The following is a 19929-nucleotide window of genomic DNA, read 5'->3' on the forward strand; positions in this document are numbered from 1 at the left end:
AAGGGACGCCGCCTGTTGAACCTCAGTCATCTGCGAATAATCAAGGTGAGGGGGCTAAACAAGCCTTCTTTACCATGATGAATGAATGGGTCGTGCAATATGCCCGAACCAATTCGGTGTCCAAGAATTCCAATTTGAATAATCCACCCCAAGAGCCCGTAATGCCATCGATTCATCGATCCCGTGAGGCTGAGTAAGCCACCAGAGACTTGATTAGGAAGCGCTGGGCTGAGGAGTTCAAGGCCATAGTTACCGATGATGCCGAAAGGGCCGAGTTCGCTTGATAACACCATTCGGTGTTTGATGAACTCATGCACACCCAATGAATGTCTAAAGTGTGCTATATCCTTGTTGCGAGACTCACTTACTATTGGTGGAGGACTTTGATTTCCATAGTCCCAAACGAACGAGTTACTTGGGATTTCTTTCAAATAGAATTTCAAAGAAATATATTAGTCAACAGTTCATCGATCAAAAGCGTAAGGAATTCTTGGAACTCAAGCAAGGCAGTATGACAAGATTCTAAATACGAACATGAGTTCGTAAGACTCGATCGGTATGCCCGGAGTGTGTGGCTGATGAGGTTGCTATGTGCAAGAGATTTGAAGAAGGATTGAATGAAGATTTAAAGCTACTAGTGGGTATTTTGGAGATAAAAGAATTCGTAACACTAGTTGAACGAGCACGCAAGGCGGAGGAACTTGGAAAGGAGAAGAAGAAGGTTGAATTTGAAGCTAGAGACTATCGCAAAAGATCGACGGTAAAGCTCCATTCTCGGTACAGTAAAGAAGTTCGGGAGGACACTAATAAATCGAGAACGATTATGGAATTTTCATTAGAGCACGACCATTGATTTGGACTCCCGAGCTACTTGGTAGCTAGTGTGGGCAATAACCATCAAGAGAAACCTGAATGCCCCAATGTGGGAGAAGACACATAAGTGAATGTTGGGGTAAGTCTACCAACAGGGCTCATTACGGATGCGGTTCAAGGACCACTTCATTAGAGATTGCACGAGCTTGATGAGAAGAATAGGATGCAAGGTGCAAGACCTAGTGGAATGACAACTAGAGGTAGACCACCGAGAATTTCGGAGGTAGGGGTGGTAGTCGAGAGGGCCTCGACATCATTGTTCGGTCCGAGACCAGACTCTGCTAGAGCATACGCCATTCGCGCACGAGAGGAGGCATCCTCCCCGATGTTATCACCGGTACTTTCACTCTCTTTGATACTAGTGTGATTGCGTTGATTAACCTGGCTCTACTCATTCATATGTATGTGAAACCTTAGCATCCAAAGAAGACTCTACCGTTGAGTCTCTCAATTAAATAATTCGAGTGTTAAATCCTTGGGTCAATATGCGCTTGTTGACAAAGTGTGTAATAGATGCCCTCTAATGATCCGAGAATCTGTTTTCCTACCGATTTGATGCTTTTACCATTTGATGAATTTGATGTTATTCTTGGTATGGACTGGTTGACCGTATATGACGCAGATGGTGAGTTGCAAAAGAAAACCATTGATTTAAGGTGCGCAAATAACGAGATAATCCGAGTTGAGTCTACGGACTTAAAGGGTTGCCACTGTAATATCATCAATGTTGACTCGAAATATGTAAGAAAGGGTGCGAAGCATACCTTGCGTATGTACTTGATGACAAAGAGTTAAAAAAGAAACCCGAATCTGTGCCGGTGGTTTGTGAATACCCGGATGTTTTTCCCGAAGAATTATCGGGTTTACCACCTGTTCGGGAAGTAGAGTTTGGTATTGAGCTTGTACCTGGGACTACGCCAATTTCGATAGCTCCATATCGTATGGAACCAACCGTGTTGAAGGAGTTGAAAGCTCAGTTGCAAGAGTTGACAGATAGAGGTTTCGCTCGACCAAGTTTTTCACCTTGGGGTGCACCTGTGTTGTTTGTGAAAAAGAAGGGCGGAACCATAAGGTTGTGCATCGACTATCGTCCGCTTAATAAAGTGACAATAAAGAACAAATATCCGCTATCACAGATCGATGATTTGTTCGATCAACTGAAGGAGCCTCGGTGTTCTCAAAATAGATTTGAGATCGGGCTATTATCGATTCTTGAATTCGAGATTCGGACATACCCAAAACTGCCTTCAGAACGAGATATGGTCACTACGAGTTCTTAGTGATGCCGTTTGGGCTCACTAATGCCCCTGCGGTATTTATGGATTTGATGAATCGGATTTTCAGACCATATTTGGATCGGTTCGTAGTTGTGTTCATTGACAACATCTTGGTCTATTCAAGAGATGAGACCGAATATGTGGAGCACCTGAGATTAGTGTTGCAAATTTTACGGGATAAGCAGTTATATGCTAAGTTCAGCAAGTGTGAGTTCTGGTTAAGAGAGGTTAGCTTCTTGGGTCATGTGGTATCTGCATCGGTATTCGAGTCGAATTCGAGCAAAATTTCAGCCATACTTAACTGGAAGCCTCAGAAATATTACCGAGGTTCGAGCTTTTGGGACTTACTGTTACTACCGACGGTTTGTGAAAGGTTTCTCGATGATAGCCACACCCATGACGGCTACTTCAAAAGATGTTAAGTTCGAATGGACGGAAAAATGTCGAAAAGTTTTGATCAACTGAAAACTTATTTGACGGAAGCTCAATTTTAGTGCACCAAATCGTGCAAAGAGTTTGTCATCTATAGTGACGCCTCTCTACTTGGGTTGGGTTGCGTATTGATGCAAGAAGGTCGAGTTGTGGCCTATGCGTCGAGACAATTAAAGCCACATGAGAAAAATTATCTGACCCATGATCTCGAACTAGCTGCCATCGTATTCGCTTTGAAAATATGGCGACACTACCTACTTGGGGAGAAGTGCCATGTGTATTCGGATCACAAAAGTCTCAAATATTTGATGACTCAAAGAGACTTGAATCTGCAACAAAGACGTTGGCTCGAGTTGTTAAAAGATTATGAGCTTGTCATTGACTATCACCCGGGAAAGGCTAATGTGGTTGCGGATGCCTTAAGTCGTAAATCACTGTTTGCCTTGCGAGCGATGAATGTACACTTGTCTGTTCTATCCGACAATGTACTAGTGGCGGAATTAAAGGCCAAACCCTTGTTGATTCGTCAAATTCGTGAAGCTCAGAAAGTCGATGATGAATTGGTTGCAAAACAGGCTGAATGTGTTCCGAATGTGGAATCAGAGCTTCAAGTTGATGATGACGATTGTTTGAGGTTCGAAATCGTTTGTGTGTTCCAAGAAATTCGAACTCATTTCGATGATTCTGAACGAAGCTCATTGTAGCCGAATGTCAATTCACTCGGGAGTACGAAGATGTACAACGATTTGAAACGTCGCTTTGGTGGCATGGTATGAAACGAGACATCTCCGACTTTGTTTCGAGATGTTTAATATGTCAACAAGTGAAAGCGGAACATCAAGTGCCTTGAGATTACTTCACCGATCAAGATACCGAGTGGAAATGGGATTGAGTCACAATGGACTTTGTGTCCGGACTGTCATTGTCCGCAAGTAAGAAGGATGCGATTTGGGTTGTTGTTGATAGACTGACTAAGTCGGCTCACTTTATCCCCGTGCGTACGGATTTTTCATTGGATAAACTAGCTGAATTGTACGTTTCTCAGATTGTGAGATTACACGGGGTACCGATTTCTGTTGTGTCGGATAGAGATCCGAGATTCACCTCGCAATTTTGGAAGAAATTGCAAGAAGCTTTGGGTACCAAGTTGCATTTCAGCACCGCCTTTCACCCCCAAACCGATGGTCAATCCGAGCGGATAATTCAGATACTTGAGGATATGTTGAGATGTTGCATCCTTGAGTTCAGTGGTTCATGGGAACGGTACTTACCTTTGATTGAATTCGCTTACAACAATAGTTTTCAATCAAGTATTAAGATGGCACCTTACGAGGTTTTGTACGGTCGTAAATGTCGTACACCATTGTTTTGGACCGAGCTCGGTGAAAGTAAAATTCTCGGAGTTGTTTTGATTAAAGATGCTGAATAGAAAGTAAAGGTAATCCGTGAAAGTCTGAAGGCGGCCGCAGATCGTCAGAAATCGTACGCGGATCTGAAACAAAAATACATTGAGTATCAGGTGGGAGACAAAGTGTTTCTTAAAGTTTCACCTTGGAAAAAGATACTCAGATTTGGCCGTAAAGGCAAATTGAGTCCGAGGTTCATCGGGCCATATGAGATATCCGAACGAGTCGGTCCAGTTGCATATCGGGCCATATCAAATTTTGCCCCCTGAACTTGAAAAGATTCACAACGTCTTCCATGTTTCGATGCTTCGACGTTATAGATCTGATCCGTCACACGTAATTAGTCCATCAGAGGTTGAAATTCAAGCCGATATGAGTTATGAAGAAGAACCGATTCGTATCCTAGCTCATGAAGTGAAGGAGTTGCGAAACAAAAGGGTTCCGTTAGTAACAGTGTTATGGCTCAAACACGGGATGGAAGAAGCTACTTGGGAACCCGAGAATTCTATAAAAGAGCGATACCCAAACCTATTTACGGTAAGATTTTGGGGACGAAAATTTCTTAAGTGGGGAGAGTTGTGACACCAAAATTGACCCTAGTCGGGAAGTGGTTTCGGGACCGCTAAACCGAAGTCACCGAAATGTTTGAACGTAATATTTATTGTCTAGAATATGTATTTATGAATGTGTGAAAATTTCAAGCTTCGATTTAGTCGATTGCATGTGAATTCACTTATTAGGACTTGTGTGACACTTTTGAAATGTGATAGGCTAATCTATAAGGACCTAATAGTGCATGTAATCAAAGGGGGACTTGCATGTCAAATTTCCCCCTAATAGCTAGTGGCCGCCATGACAAGGATTATGGGTAAAAACATGTCATAAAACATGTTGGGACAATGGTGTATGTAAGAAAAAATAAAATAATGAGCATGGGAATTTAATAATGAAAGGAACAAAAAAAAAAAGAGAATGGTGAGTGTCCCCCCCTTTTGCCGTGAGTTGAAGAAAAGAGAAGAAAAAAATTTGTTGTTCATCCTTTTTTTCATTTCTTTGAGCTGAAATTCTAAGAAAGAAGGAAGGGGTTCTTGCTTCATGCTTGGTTTGGAAGAGGATTAGGAGGAGGTTTGGCCATACTTGTGTCTAAATTAAGGTATGTTTGAGGTTGTGCCATGAGATTCATGCATGTTCTTAGTTGCTAGCTTGAGTTCTAATTAGTCCATGGTTCAAAACTTTGCTATATCATGGGGATGATATTCGGCCAAGGTAGATTTTGTGTTAATGTCATTGCATGCTAAATATGAAGCTTGTTAATGATACATGTGATGGTGGATTGATGACTCTTGGATTTTCTTTTTAGCATTTTTAAGTAAGACATTAAGTTTTGGAATTGATGGAATGGAGAGTATGCTTAAGTTGTGTTATGAACAACTATGTGTTAAATCGAGGTTTGCTAAGCTAGCTATTAAGGTGAAGTGCAATGTTAGTGATTGATTAATAGTGTATATACATGTATGCATATTCGCCATCACATTAAGAGCATAGGTGATGATGAGTCTATGCTTTGTACATTCGCCATATATATATATATGCATGTGTGATTGGATTATTGATAGTAGGGCTATAGCATATGGTTATGAGCCGAATAGCTAAGAGCATGAGGTAGCAAGATAAAAAATTTTACCATGCCGTTCCATATGTCATAAAATCATTAAATTGTGAATATCAATATGTGTAGCAAAGCGGTTGAATGAGTTAATTTATTTGTTTAAGCTCAAGATCCTAAAGGAGAGGCGTCCAATAAGGGGAAATCGAAGGTCATCGAGTAGCCGACTTGGAATTATTTTACACCACACAAGGTAGGTCACTAAGCATATATTTTGTATTGATTTAAATAGAAATAATGTCTATGTAATTATGCCGAAAGGAATGATAAATTTATATACATGTATGTATGTGGTGATGAAAGTATTGAATGAAAAGAAAAGAGGTGAGATGTATTGAGTTGTTGATTTCGGCACTAAGTGTGCGGGTATAAACATTTGTGATCATGAGAATGGCACTAAGTGTGCGGGTTTAAAATTTGTACAGCACTAAGTGTGCGAGTTTGATCATATAGCACTAAGTGTGCGAGTTGATTATATAGCACTAAGTGTGCGGACTCACTATATGCTTTTGAATCACTATTGACACTGAGTGTGTGACATTATTGAGTTGATCACGGACAGCGGATCGGGTAAGTACCTTGAGTTCATGGCTAATAGCCGCTATGTTTATATTTGGAGTTGAGCTTGGTAAGTTTCGAACCTATGTGACAATTTAAATTGAAGTCACGTACATAAGAATTATCGTGGAATAAGTGAAAGGTCATGTAGATGTATGAATGTAACGAAAACAAAATGGTGTATAAAATGCTTCAAATATCCTATTGATTAGTATATGGAATGTGAATGTGTAACTTGGTATGAGATTGAATCGAAGGTCTAAGGAACTATGGTATAGTTCGGTTTGAATGGAGTAATTAGCCTCGTTCCATTTTGTTTCCTCTTGCGATAATGTTATTAATGGTTGGTAGTGCATTGCTTATGACTTCTTGAGTTATATACTCATTCGATGTTTGCTTGTCACCTATTTTAGGTTTCTTGGACTCGACTTTTTTATGCGTATTTGGGACCGTCATCGAAGTCATCACACCGCTAACAACTTTTGGTATTTTCTTCGTAGTTGGTCTAGGAGTACATTTCGCATGTATAGGCTGTTATGCTTTGTTGAAATTTGGTATGTAAACTTTTAGCCATGCGAAAATGGCGTAAATGTTCGGTTGGAATTGGTTTTGTGATGTTTGGACACAAATCATGGTTATAATTTGGGACATGCATGATGAATTATTAGTTAAATCAAGGAAAAGTCATGAAATAGGCATAGTTTGTTTTAGTAATAGATGCTGACAGCAGCAGTGGTGTGGATGTGAAAAATCACTAAAAATATCAGGAGTTGAATTAAATAGAGAATAAATTATTTAAATGATCCTTGATGAATCTACTTTCATATGGAAGAAACGAAACGGTCATACGAGTTGTATATTGAGAGATATTTAAGTATTCGTGAAACAGGGCCAGAACGGTTCCTGAATTCCCTGTTCCGAATTTGGAAATTCATTATAAATTAACCAGAGATAATTGGGAGTCATACCATATATGTATAGATTCCTATTTGAGTCTAGTTTCTATAGAAATAAAAGACATCAGTATTGAAGCCCTGCACAGGGAGATATTCAAGTTGTAAAGCATGAAGGTCAGTGTAGTCGACCCCTGTAACATGGGAGACTTTAACTAATAAACTCTACTAATTGGCTTGACCAAAAATTCTAGAAAAAAATCTGTAGATGGACATATGAGTCTAGTTTCAGGAAAAAATTACGAAACTGATTTTCAAGTTTTGAAACTCCAGATATGATTTTTAAGGCAACAGTGATGCAGTAACCAGCTTGTCTGGAATTTTTTTTATGGACTGTGAAAACAATTAAGTTAAGTCTGTGTGCACCTTGTATTCGACTCCGGTAATGGACTTGGGTACGGGGTGTTACAATAAAGACTGTCGATCCTTTTAACTTTCATCAAAATGAGAGCCCCACGATATACCTTAATGTCATTTGACTTAATGTTGATTCTATAACTTTCTGAGTTTAAAATACTCAAGGAGATGAGATTATTTCATAAATCAAGTACATACTTAACATCTAATATTGTCCTGATCATCCCATCATGCATCCTGATTTTAATAGTACCAATATCGATTACCTCACTAAATGAACTGTTTCACAAGTGCACAACTCCACCTTCAAGTGAACTATATGTGGAGAACCATTCTCTATTTGGACACATGTGGAAAGAACATCCCTAATCTAGGATCCACTCGAACGTAAGCTTCGAGCTTTTGCTTGTTGACACTAACGAGAAACCATTACCCCTTTCATTGACCATATTAGCACCAGCTACATCTTCCTCGTTGCTCTCAGCAGCCTATTTGTTTCGTAGTTTATAACAATCTACTTTAATGTGACCTAACTTTTTATCATAGAAACAACTTTTGTGTCGCTTCTTTGATGCTACCAAAACAGAATCTTGTCTATCTATCTTGTTATTCGAACCAAACTCATTGTCAAGTTTTCTTTACTCAACAAATGACCTTTCACATCCTCGAACGAGAGTTTGTCCCTTTAATAAATTAGAGTTTCCTTGAAATACTTGTATGAAAGGGGGAAATAGCACAATAATAGCCTAGCTCTTCATCATCAATCTTAACCTCAACATTCTTTAAATCATTCAAAAGAGTAATAAATTGACTAATGTGATCTTTAAGAAGCTCGTTTTCGTTCATACGAAATGTAAATAGACATTGTTTCAACACTAAACGAATAGTCAGAGACTTAGTTGCATAAAAAGTTTCTAACCTTTTACATAAGGCAGATAAGGTTTTCTCCATCAATACCTCCTACAATACACTATTTGCGAGGCACAACTGGATTGCAAATGATAACTCTTAAAAAAAGTTATATTTTATGCATTTAGACCTGGTTAATTGCTTGTACTTAGGTAAGTTTAGTTGCATTTTAGGATTCTCCATTAGTGTTTTTAGGAAATTGCTTAGACTTGGACTGTGCTCAAATGTTATATGTTTCTTCTAATTGTTTGCGGGAATGATTTATTTGTTAAGTGGAAGGTGCAGAATAAGGAAAAGAAGTAAAGAAGTGAAGGTTTGCTGTGGCAAAAGGATGGATAGTTTGTCAACACGAATGTTGTAGTAATGCCAGTAAACGACCCAATCAACACTTAATCGTTGTCAACCCTATTGTACATGTACCAAAAAACTCAGTCTAAAAAAGAGGAAAAAGATCATGAGATTATGAGATGATAGGTCTACCATAAAGGAGGAGATATAAAACCCAAAAATAAAAACTGAAAAGGGGGATAGACGGTTGGAGCGTCATTTTTGGAAGGAGAAATCCCTTAGATGGAAATAGAGGGTAGTGGTTGCGACAAGGGCTGTGACACACATGGGAAGATGAAGGCAGTTCCTCCTAATCACCGGAAGACATTTAGTAGCCGGAGTTGTGGGCTAGACAGACAAAAGCTATCTTCCTGAGTTCTATCTTTAATTCTTTATTTTTTGTTCTGTAATATGATTTAAGGAAACGATGTTGATTAATATTTTGAATTTGGATTTTATTCACCAATCCACGAGCTAAATCTCATAGGGTTGAGATTACTTGATGAAATTTTTATTTTCATTATTGGTCACAGTTTAGATTAGTTTTAATTTACTATTTCATTCAATGGTATTTATGAATATCGTGCGTGTAATCTCTAGACTTAGGTGAATATGCAGCATGATTATAAAATTATTCTAATTCTGGCAAGGTTAGGTTAGTTAGATCAAAATTGAATGATATGAGCGAATACTCGAAATATTATTTGTAGCAAACTCTAGACATAGAGCAACATTCTGTACGGAAAGGAGAAGAACAGTAGTAAGAACCAAACTCAAAGCCTATAGACATATAGTGCCCTATGTAAGGTAACTCAAGGCGTAATTCTTAAAAGAAGCAGACCGCAATAAAACTATTCTGAGCAATAGAATGAGAGTGAACTTGCCGAGACATTATTGGTTAATGAGGGTGGATTCTTGGTAATCACAGCCTTATGATTCAACATTGTAGATCCTTTAACCTTTGCTATGGCATCTCTATTTTCACATCCTCAGTTGTTACTTGTTTACATATTATTCACGTAATCATTCTCATAATCACCATTGCATACTTACTCTTGATTTGCCATATCATTTTCATTTATTTGTTAGAATTCACATATTACACACATCAGTATTCCTTAATTATAGAATTCACATATTACACACATCAGTATTCCTTAATTATCTTTGCATTCTTATTATTGTTTTTTCCATAGCACTAAACACACTCCTTTATAATAATTTGACAATTTATACCTAATCGATCCTTATGGAGAGGATTTTACTTATCACTTTATCACTTGATCCAGCATGTACACTTGTACAATTCGCTTAGCATATTCACACGCAAAAGCATACAGGGCATTTTCATCAAGCTTTTCCCATTTTGTCTAGTCTATACTCTTAGGCTTTTTCCTAATAACGATATTTTTTAAGCCGATCTGAACTAGAATTGTCATCATCCGAACTTACCATAGATTGAAATTATGACACCATCGAACTTCTCAATGTCAAACATTGGTGCTACCATCTCTGGATGGGTTGATATGTGAAAATCGATCTAGCTCTGATACCACTTGTTGAAGATCGACCCAATTAAATAACGAACAAGTAAAAGATAGCAAAAGAAATTGAGAAATTGAACACAAAATTTAACGTGAAAAAACCCTCCAAAGAGGATAAAAAATCAAGGGCAAAGATAATTTTACTATAATATGAAATAAATGAAGAGTACAAAATATGGAGATAAAAAAATTAAACCCTGAAACTCAAAGTTAAAGAACCCTCAAAACGTAAACACAAAATTCTCTAAGTGTTATGAGCTCTAATCTTTAATGGGTGTATTTTCTATGGTTTTAAAAGAGCCTATTTATAGGCTAAATTTGTAGTCAAATAATAATAAAATAATATAGGCTAATCAGAGTTCAACTAAAACAAATAAATGGAGTTTAACTGAGAGATTATCTTTCAAATTTGACTTAAATACGTGGCATATTCAACAAAAATAACAGCGTTTAAGAATAGCTATATTTAGAACAATCATAATTTAGAACAACTTCTATTTAGAACAATTGTGTTTTTTCGATAAATGTATTTTTTAAAACAAGCTCTTCCAAGATAAGTTCACCACAAAATAACTCTTGTTCACAAACACCTCTATTTTGATAACAAGTCAATTTTGGAACAAGTCAGAATAACCCATGTTCAAGAACAACCATGGTTTTGCGGAAGATATTTCACATGATACTATTTCACTAAAGTAGAACTGAAAGTAACCTTGGAATATGATATGTTTCTTAGGTTATCTTTATTCTTAAGACTTTCCAGAGAGTTTGGGTTGGTGGATCAAATATGGGGATAGTTAAGAGGTTTTCTCTTAATCTTTTCCTATAACATTGAGTGTTTTCCCTCCTTTTAGAAACATAGTGAATTCTTCTTCACTATTCAACATCACCAACAAAACTTTTCACCATCTCTTCTTAATCATTAGTGCAATTGTACCTAAATATTTATTTTTGTTACTCATATTATTTAGCTAGCTTTATAACTCCTATTTTCTAAAATCTACCTTTCACAACTAGTGAAGAGTTTTTTGATATTTTGGCATTCTAACTCTCAAAGTTTTCTCTAAAATTCTCTCAACTTGTTTTCTTTGTTTAATATTATAATTAGTCACATTTCTCTGTCTCTACCTCACCAACCACTATCTATCATTGTGCTCAGTAACTAGATCTACTCTAGTCTTCCTCTTCATCTTCTCTTAATACATCTCATTCACTTGTTTACGACATTTCCTCTCTCCATCAAAGAACCATTTACGATTATAATACATATTCCTTTGCTTAAGGGAAGTTCACTAGTATGGCAATCTTATTAGACGTATTAAAATCTCTAACATTCAAAATTGAAATACAGGATAGGATTCATCAAAACATCTTTTTTCCCCATTTCTTCTATAACTTAATTTTTTTTCATGAAACAACTTTGAACCTCATTAATATGCAAACCAAAATTTAAACAACTTTTTCTTTGATCCCCGATATTGACTGTTAGATCAACTTGAATCTAAGGTTTGTTCTTCTACTTGTTGATGGATATTGATTCACTGTACAAATTGTTGAATTGTCGCTTAAAGCTCGCTGGTGGAACTTTTTTTTATTTTTATTTTTAAAAAAAACTTAATAGCCTATCTCTTTTTTACTTCTTCCTTCTTTCATTCTAGTTTCTCCTCCCTTTACCATTTGAAGAACTAAAATTTTATTTGCTTCTGGCTTGCAATATACCTTCTGAGTGCTCCTCTTGCATGCTTGTTCTTTTTTACTCTCGATCATAAAGAGCATTTATACGTTCAAACAAAGAAATTGTGGGCAGGTCTCTTAAGTCCTCCAAAGATGAAATCTTGGACTCATACTATCTAGGAGAGTTATGATAACCTTTTCAACTATTCTTCTATCACTGAAACCATCTCCAAGCAGCCTGATACTATTGACAATGGTCATGATCCTGTCTAAGTATTGCTTGATGGTTTTAGTTTCTTTTATCTTTAGGTTCTTAAAGTCTCTCCTTAGATTGATGAGTTTTTGTTGCGTTGTTTTCTCTAACCCTTGGAAATTTTATTTCAGCTTGTCCCAAGTCTGTTTAGGAGTTTCATAAGCCATGATCCTTGTGAAAATCACACCAGACACTATATTTTGCAACCAAGACATAGCCTTGTACTTCTTGGCACACTCTGTAATATCCCTAAACCGAATCTAGTAGTTTTGGGTATATTTTTCGAGAGTGTGTAACTAGAAATTTATAGGGTTTCTAGTAATTTTTAATTTAATTTAGGAGGTTAATTTTATCTAAAATTGATTAAATAATAATCCGGAAAATTAAAAATATTTTTGCAAAATTAATTCATGAAGATGATAAAATTTGGATTTCTTAAAACTTACCTCACAAATCATGTTTAATCTTGATAAATAAGACCAAAAACCTTTTAATATATCCATTTTGAGTTGGAACACCCATTTATTTGTGGGTTTCCTCTCAAAAATCAAGATCCACCATTAAAGCAACTTAAGCTTTTGAAGAAGATGACATTGATAAAAAAATCCTTTAATTGACTCTCAAATCATGTAAAAATGTTTCTAATCTTCATAAAAACAAGTTTAGGATTGAAGATTACTTTTGATTCACTCTAAATTCGTTGATTGAAAATCTTAATTTAAGAAGCTTGAGAAATTCAGAATATTTTTGGCTACTTTTGAGAATAATTTCGAGTGATTTGAGAGAGTATTTTGAGAATAAAATTAGTTAGATCTATTCTCTAATGATAGATCTTTAAAACCATGCAAAGAAAATAAATTTTATAGCTCTCTAATATGATGTAAATGGCGTGAAAAGTAGGCTAGATGCATTGTTTTTAAAGTTGAAACAACCCATTAGAATTTAAAAATGAGGGAATTTGCTTAATGGCCACTCTCATATTTTCCTTGTTTTACCATTTAATTATTTCCTTTCTAAATTCCAAAATATAAGGTTTATTTGTCAAATAAATACTCTAAATTTTCCTTGTTTTACAATTAAACCTAATTTAATTAATATTTAAATTTAACTCAAATTAAACCCCAATAAAAATATTTTAAAATTCTTTTTCAACCAAAATTAATTATTTCCACTAATAATTATTTAATTATTTTAAAATTAACTTTTCAAAAATATTTTTATTTTTTCGGACTATTGTTTAATCGATTTAAGATGAAATTAACCTCCTAAATTAAATAAAAAATTACTAGAAACAAAATAAATTCCTAGCTTCACACTCATCACTATGTTGCTTGATTTGAGCTATTGTGCAATTGAGTCTCAAAGGTGGTGACTCCCTTTCAAACTCGACGAAATCCTAAAGATCATAGGCCTAGAGGTAAGTATTCATCTTCACTACCCAAATGTAGTAGTTTTCTCCAACAAAGATGAGAGGTGGAGGTTGAGAGAAGCTTCCTGATGACATTCCAACAACTATCCAAGAAACAAACAATTACTTTCACATTAAGAAACAAAAACAAAGAAAAAAAATAAGAGGCCCTCAAAGATAACAACTCTCGATACCAATTGTTAGTGCCCAAGAAAGCAAAATAGAGAACAAGAAGAAGAAAAACTAGCAGAAAAAACTAATGCTAAAATGGTCTACTTATCTGTTTTCAAAGAAAAATACATTTTACGCCATAAACATCACCAAATACGTACCTACTACCACTAACTATCTTGTAACTTAAGAAAATAACTTAGACACAAAAGATATAAACTAAACATGTTAAATCATCACTTGCTATGTTAGTGTTTTACTTCAAATTTAATAATAAAAAACTACATTAGAACTAAACCGAACTAGCATGCATGAAAGTTCAGTTAGTCGCATAGTTGGCCATAGTGCAACAATTACTCATATTAATTACTTAGCTTTGTAACTCTTATTTTCTAAAATCTATGAATATGAGTCTTTCACAACTAGTGACGAGTTTTTTGACACTTTGACATTCTAAAACTCAGCTTTTTCTAACATTTATTTTCTTTGTTTAATATTATCATTAGTCACATTTCCATTTCTCCACCTTACTAACCACCATCTCTCGTTGTACTCAATATTACCAGATCTGCTCTAGTCTTCCTCTCTGTCTTCTCTGAATACATCTCATTCACTTGTTTGCAATGTTTCCTCTCTCCATCAAAGAACCCTTTACAATTACAATACAGATTCCTTTGCTTGAGGGAAGCTTGCTAGGATAACAATCCTATTAGACATATTAAAAGCCTCTAACGTTAAAAATTGAAATATAAGAAAGGATTCATCGAAACAACTTTTTTCCCCTTTTCTTCTACAGCTTAATTTTTTTTTTCATGAAATAATTTTAGACGTCATGTATCTGCGAATTAAAATTCAAACAACTTGTTTCTCTGATCTCTGATACTAACTGTTAGATCGGCTTGGAAATTAGATATGTTCTTCTACTTGCCTACGGGTATTGATTCACTATACCGATCGTTGAATCGTCGCTTGGAGCTTGCTGGCGATTTTTTTTTTTAAACTTAACAGCCTAGTTATTTCAATAAAAACTCTTAAATAGTTTAGTGACTTAGATGAAAGATTTCAAATAGTTCAGTAACCAAATTATATTTTTTTTAGTTAAGTGACCAAAACGAAAATTTACCCATAATTTAATGACTAATACTATGACCAAATCTAGTGTATTTTTTTTTTGAATAATCTCATTATAGATTTTGATTATATCTACTCTTTTTGACATAATGCCTAAAACTACTCATAGCCTCTCCCTAACCTATAAACAGGAGGATAATATACTTTAGTACATTTAAATCCACGTTCTTTTGCATTGACAACAATACCCATATTAATTAAACTAATACTCAAAATGTCCTCAAAATAACTTGTTAAGTATAGTCGGGATAAAGTATATACCGCAACTTTTTTGGAATTATTGCTAACAAACATCAAGTTGCAGAGTTGCTTTACGTCAGTGATTCAACTTGATCTGTTAGTTGCCAAGACTGTAGACTCTAGAGCCATGTATTCATGCTAATACTTGCTTACATAGTCCCTTTCTTCTCTTTGATTCTGTATTTGAAAATCACAAAAGTTTCTATTAGTTTTAAACTTAAATTAGGTCAGATTTTATTTTGAGGAGTTCATTCATAAAATTCAAATTTAAAATGCATTTGTCACTCTACCCATCCAGCTTCCTTAATCAGATTTTCTTTCTCTTTCTTGCTGGTGATTCACAAACTCCAAAACGTTATCCTTGCAGCAAAAGTAGAATTTCCAATGCATGTGAATGTCAGTCCCAAGTTAATCTAATCATTCAGTACCTTCATGTACATGTGCCAGTCAAATTATAGAAATGGAAACTTTTGGCAACCTAGTCAGGGCCCCATCAATGGCAATAATAATTATGCATGTTTTGCCTTCACACCAACATTGGTAAATAGCGCTTCCACTTGCGAATATGTGGCTAATTGTTGGAAAATACAATTGGATAACATATCCAATGGTTGGAATAGGTCCTACAAGTGGATAAACATGAATATGCTTTCAAAGTTTTCAACCAAAAAAGCCAAAAACATTATCACTTGTGAATATGTTGCTAATGGTTTTCAGAATTAAAAGCCCCATAAAGATGACATATTTTGAATAACAATTTCAAAGGAGCGATTCGGTCATGTGTTTTTGGCTTTTTGCACCCTAAATTTTCCAAATTAATTAACAAAGGAGAGAAAAGGAAAAAGTTTGAATGAGCTAAGTGATGTAAGCCATGTAGACAACTGCAAACCAGCTGAGAAACAAAAATTTGCTCGTGTATAAATACAAACACGAAACCAAGCTTCCAGTCCCAAGCACTTTCTTCCACACATTAATACCAACTCCTTTAAGCAGCCTGCTCAGACCAAATTGTTTGTTTGAGTCTCAATTTATGGGTTTCCGTTTGCCAGCAGTGATCCAAAGTTCCAGGCAACTTTTGAAACACCATTCTGGTTTCTCCAGGAAACAATCAGATGTTGTGCCCGAAGGCCATGTTGCTGTTTACGTTGGAGAGGCGCAAAGGAAACGTTTTGTGGTTCCAATTGCGTATTTGAACCACCCTTCGTTTAAAGAATTGCTGAACCGGGCTGAGGAAGATTTCGGGTTCGATCACCCGATGGGCGGCCTCACAATTCCATGCAAAGAAGATGCTTTCATCAATCTAACCTCGAAGTTGCATACTTGTCTGGCTCATCAACGATGATGGATCTGTTCCCCTCATTTTGACAAGCTTTTTTCTTTCCTTTTTTCCTACCAATTTGAAGTGTAAATATCAACAAATTTTAAGAGGAAAAATGAATTATTGTACTAATGTACAATAACTTTGTCATTGCAAATGTCGATATATGGGTTAAATTTATTAACTAATAAAAGTTCTTAAACATTTTAAATATCTTTTTTTTCATTTAATTTTTTAAACATGTTTTATACAATATACTTCTAAAATAGGAGATTCTTTACAAATAGGCCATAATTTGAGAATCTTTCATGATAGTTGGTACTGTACTAGTACCGGTCTTATCAACTAGTACATATCGTTCTAGTCCTAAATTAGTACCAAATAATGTATGCTCCATTTTGGTAAAAATTTTGGTGTGTTTTGGATATTTCAATGAGTTTCAACTCGTTCCAATGAATATCGACTTATATCAGTGCATATCAGCTTTTACCAGTTGGTACAAAATTTTAATATTTTAAATTGATTTTTAATTTTTTATCTTAACCATTTTAATTTTTCTATAATTATATTTAAAACTAAAATTATTAAATTAAATTATTAAACCTAATTAATAATTTTAAAATTCATAACTATAAAGAAATATATCTATATGAATGTAATTAAGGTATACTTGCATGTGTACATATATAAATTATTTTTATCAAAATAATATATAATTTATTGAGAAATTTAAAAATTAGACTATAGATATATGAAAAATATTTAAAAGTGTATATAGTTTATCAAATAGCTAAAATTGAGACTATAAATATATATATATATATATATATATGAAAGTATTTAAAAACACCTATAAACTTGAAAACGGCATACTTGAAACATATTGATACGGTACATACTGTACCAAGACAAAAATGGTACGCCCATCAATACGGTACTAATTTTTATGAGATTGTATGAGATTCATAACATTTTGAGTGGGTAATAATTTTAGAAGATAATTAATATAAATCCTTGAAGAAAATAGGATTGATTAATACAAACCCTTAAAGAAATTAGAATTGATTAGAAATTTAGCATTTTATTTAGAAATTATTGTTGCTAGTGTGATTATTATGAATTTTGTATTTGAAATTTTGATATATTACATTCTCATGACACCAAAAAGCATTTAAGTGATGTTTATTTTGTAAAAAATTTATTAGTGGTATGTTGACCTCATCAAAACTTTTATGCGTATATTTTTAAAATGTTTAACAAAAATAAAAAATATTGCAAAAGAAAGTTTATTAGTAAAATAGATGAAGAAAAAAATAAAAAATATTATGTATTAATTTATATTACTTTTATAAACATTTTAATTTTTAAAAATTATCACAAAATCTAAATTTTCTAACTCCATCCTTGACATCAATATAAAATATCAACTCAAAAGCCATGTCCATAAGTTGAATAAAGTAAGGAATCTAATGAACCAAAATCTGTTGAAAACTTAAATTTTATTAATTTAGATTTGTTTAAAGATTAAGTTAATCTTTTATAAATATAGAAATGGTGTGCCTATCATGTTCTAAATTCATCGATAGCAAATGCTAAGAAAAGTTGGGAAATGAGAAAATTGAAATGTCAGTGTTATAATTAAGGATTATATTGATTAAAAAAGGTATTAGGTATATGCAGTAGCACATCCTCTCACATAGAAAGAGATATTCCCTAACTATATCGGTCATGTTGTGAATATCAGTTGCGCTAGATCGCTAGATCCAAGGATCCATCGAGATTCATCATTCCTGCTTTCCTTTTCTTTATTACAACACAAAATCATGGCAAGTTGGTAGCTGCAATTTTCTCAAGGGATCCTATTTCTCTATATACATAAAAAAAAATGTCTTTGGCAGCGTGAGATTTGGTCAATCACTCCATGTGCCTTGCGCAGAAAAAATGGAAATTTCCATGTGCCAATTCATTCACTCCAATCACATTGTATCTATTAATAATCAATCTTAACGTTTTTCTCGTCTTCCCCACTGAAATTTAATAATTATTATTGCAAAAGTATCAAAGCTAAATCCCAAAATGTGCTTAATCCGAGTAGTACTTTCGTAGGTGTTTTATGGGAGACTGCAGTTGGAATGATGTTACGCTTTTCTTACAAGGGTTTAAAGTTAAAAGAGTTTGAGGAATTCAAGAATAAATTAGGAATAGAGGACTCACGTGTATTGTTTTATTTTCATCGTCAGATAAATATATGCTGCTTTACTATGGGAGGCGGCATCTGCATTGACAAGCAATGTTTTCCGTAAATGGTTGAGTTAACTGGGCAAAGCCATGTGAGTGCTTTAAGGAGGTGTCAGCGTGGGTCCTTATTTCAATTTCAATACCAATGGGAATTGCTCGCCAATCTCATATTTCAAGGCCTATAAATATAAACTCCAAGAGAAGAGACTTCAACCTGAAAAACTACATCATTTCAGTGTCTGTCAACCAGGATCATCATCGTTGTCATCAACTCAAGCTTTTGGTGTCTTCAACTAAGGATCAGATATGGGTTTCCGTTTACCTTCTGTGATTCTTCATGCCAAGCAAGTTCTAAAACTGCAGTCTAGGAACCAGACAGATGTTCCAAAAGGCCATATTGCAGTTTATGTTGGAGAAATCCAGAAGACAAGATTTGTGGTTCCCATTTCATACTTGAATCACCCTTCTTTTGTGGATTTGCTCAACCTGGCTGAGGAACAGTTCGGGTTTAATCATCCCATGGGTGGTCTTACAATTCCATGCGACGAAGATGCCTTTCTTCATCTCACTTCTCAGCTGCATGGCTGCTGAAAGATTAATATATAAGTTTTGTTAACTGAATTATTTAATTCCATTGTAGAATATTATAAGAACTTGTAACTGTAGATACGACCTTTTGACAACTGACATGAATGGAGTGAAGAGATAGATTATGTATGCTCTCTCCCAACAAGATTTTGTCAAAAAATGATAATGAAATTCTTTGTTTTTAAAGCCTATATTACTCTCTTCATTATTGGTTTTTGAGTTTACCAATGTTTAATGACACCAATTATCAAATCTGGAAGAATGAAGGAAAGAGAACTTACAAATGAGCCTCCAAAACCTTCAATCATCACCAAAACAAACACGATTAGTTTACTGTATACTTTGACAAACAGCGATTCTAGATCAAAGCATATGTTTGTTGAGAGGTCAAACGCCCATTATTGGTTTTTTATTGGAATTCTCTTCTAATTTCATGAATGAAATCACTATAAATTAAAGAGTTTATACACAACCTCACTTGTTCTTGTACTTTGATAAACTTATCAAGACTCTGGAAGGAATAAACAAACAAAATCTTGACCAAAAAACTATAGCTGACTTGTGTGATACACCCTTCAAGTTAATTTCGTCCAATTTTTAAACACA

At 34.7% G+C, this 19929-nt stretch overlaps 2 protein-coding genes across 2 annotated transcripts; both read left to right on the plus strand.

Moving 5' to 3' along the window:
- The first annotated feature begins 15923 nt into the window (after positions 1-15923).
- Positions 15924-16710, plus strand: LOC108464861 (auxin-responsive protein SAUR21-like). Its single transcript, XM_017765138.2, has one exon. The coding sequence runs from the start codon at positions 16210-16212 to the stop codon at positions 16519-16521; it is 312 nt and encodes a 103-aa protein (XP_017620627.1). The 5' UTR covers positions 15924-16209; the 3' UTR covers positions 16522-16710.
- A 1991-nt stretch (positions 16711-18701) lies between these two features.
- Positions 18702-19514, plus strand: LOC108464860 (auxin-responsive protein SAUR23-like). Its single transcript, XM_017765137.2, has one exon. The coding sequence runs from the start codon at positions 19042-19044 to the stop codon at positions 19324-19326; it is 285 nt and encodes a 94-aa protein (XP_017620626.1). The 5' UTR covers positions 18702-19041; the 3' UTR covers positions 19327-19514.
- The last annotated feature ends 415 nt before the right edge of the window (positions 19515-19929 follow it).

Source organism: Gossypium arboreum, chromosome 13, assembly GCF_025698485.1.
Source record: "Gossypium arboreum isolate Shixiya-1 chromosome 13, ASM2569848v2, whole genome shotgun sequence".
NCBI classification, from domain to species: domain Eukaryota; kingdom Viridiplantae; phylum Streptophyta; class Magnoliopsida; order Malvales; family Malvaceae; genus Gossypium; species Gossypium arboreum.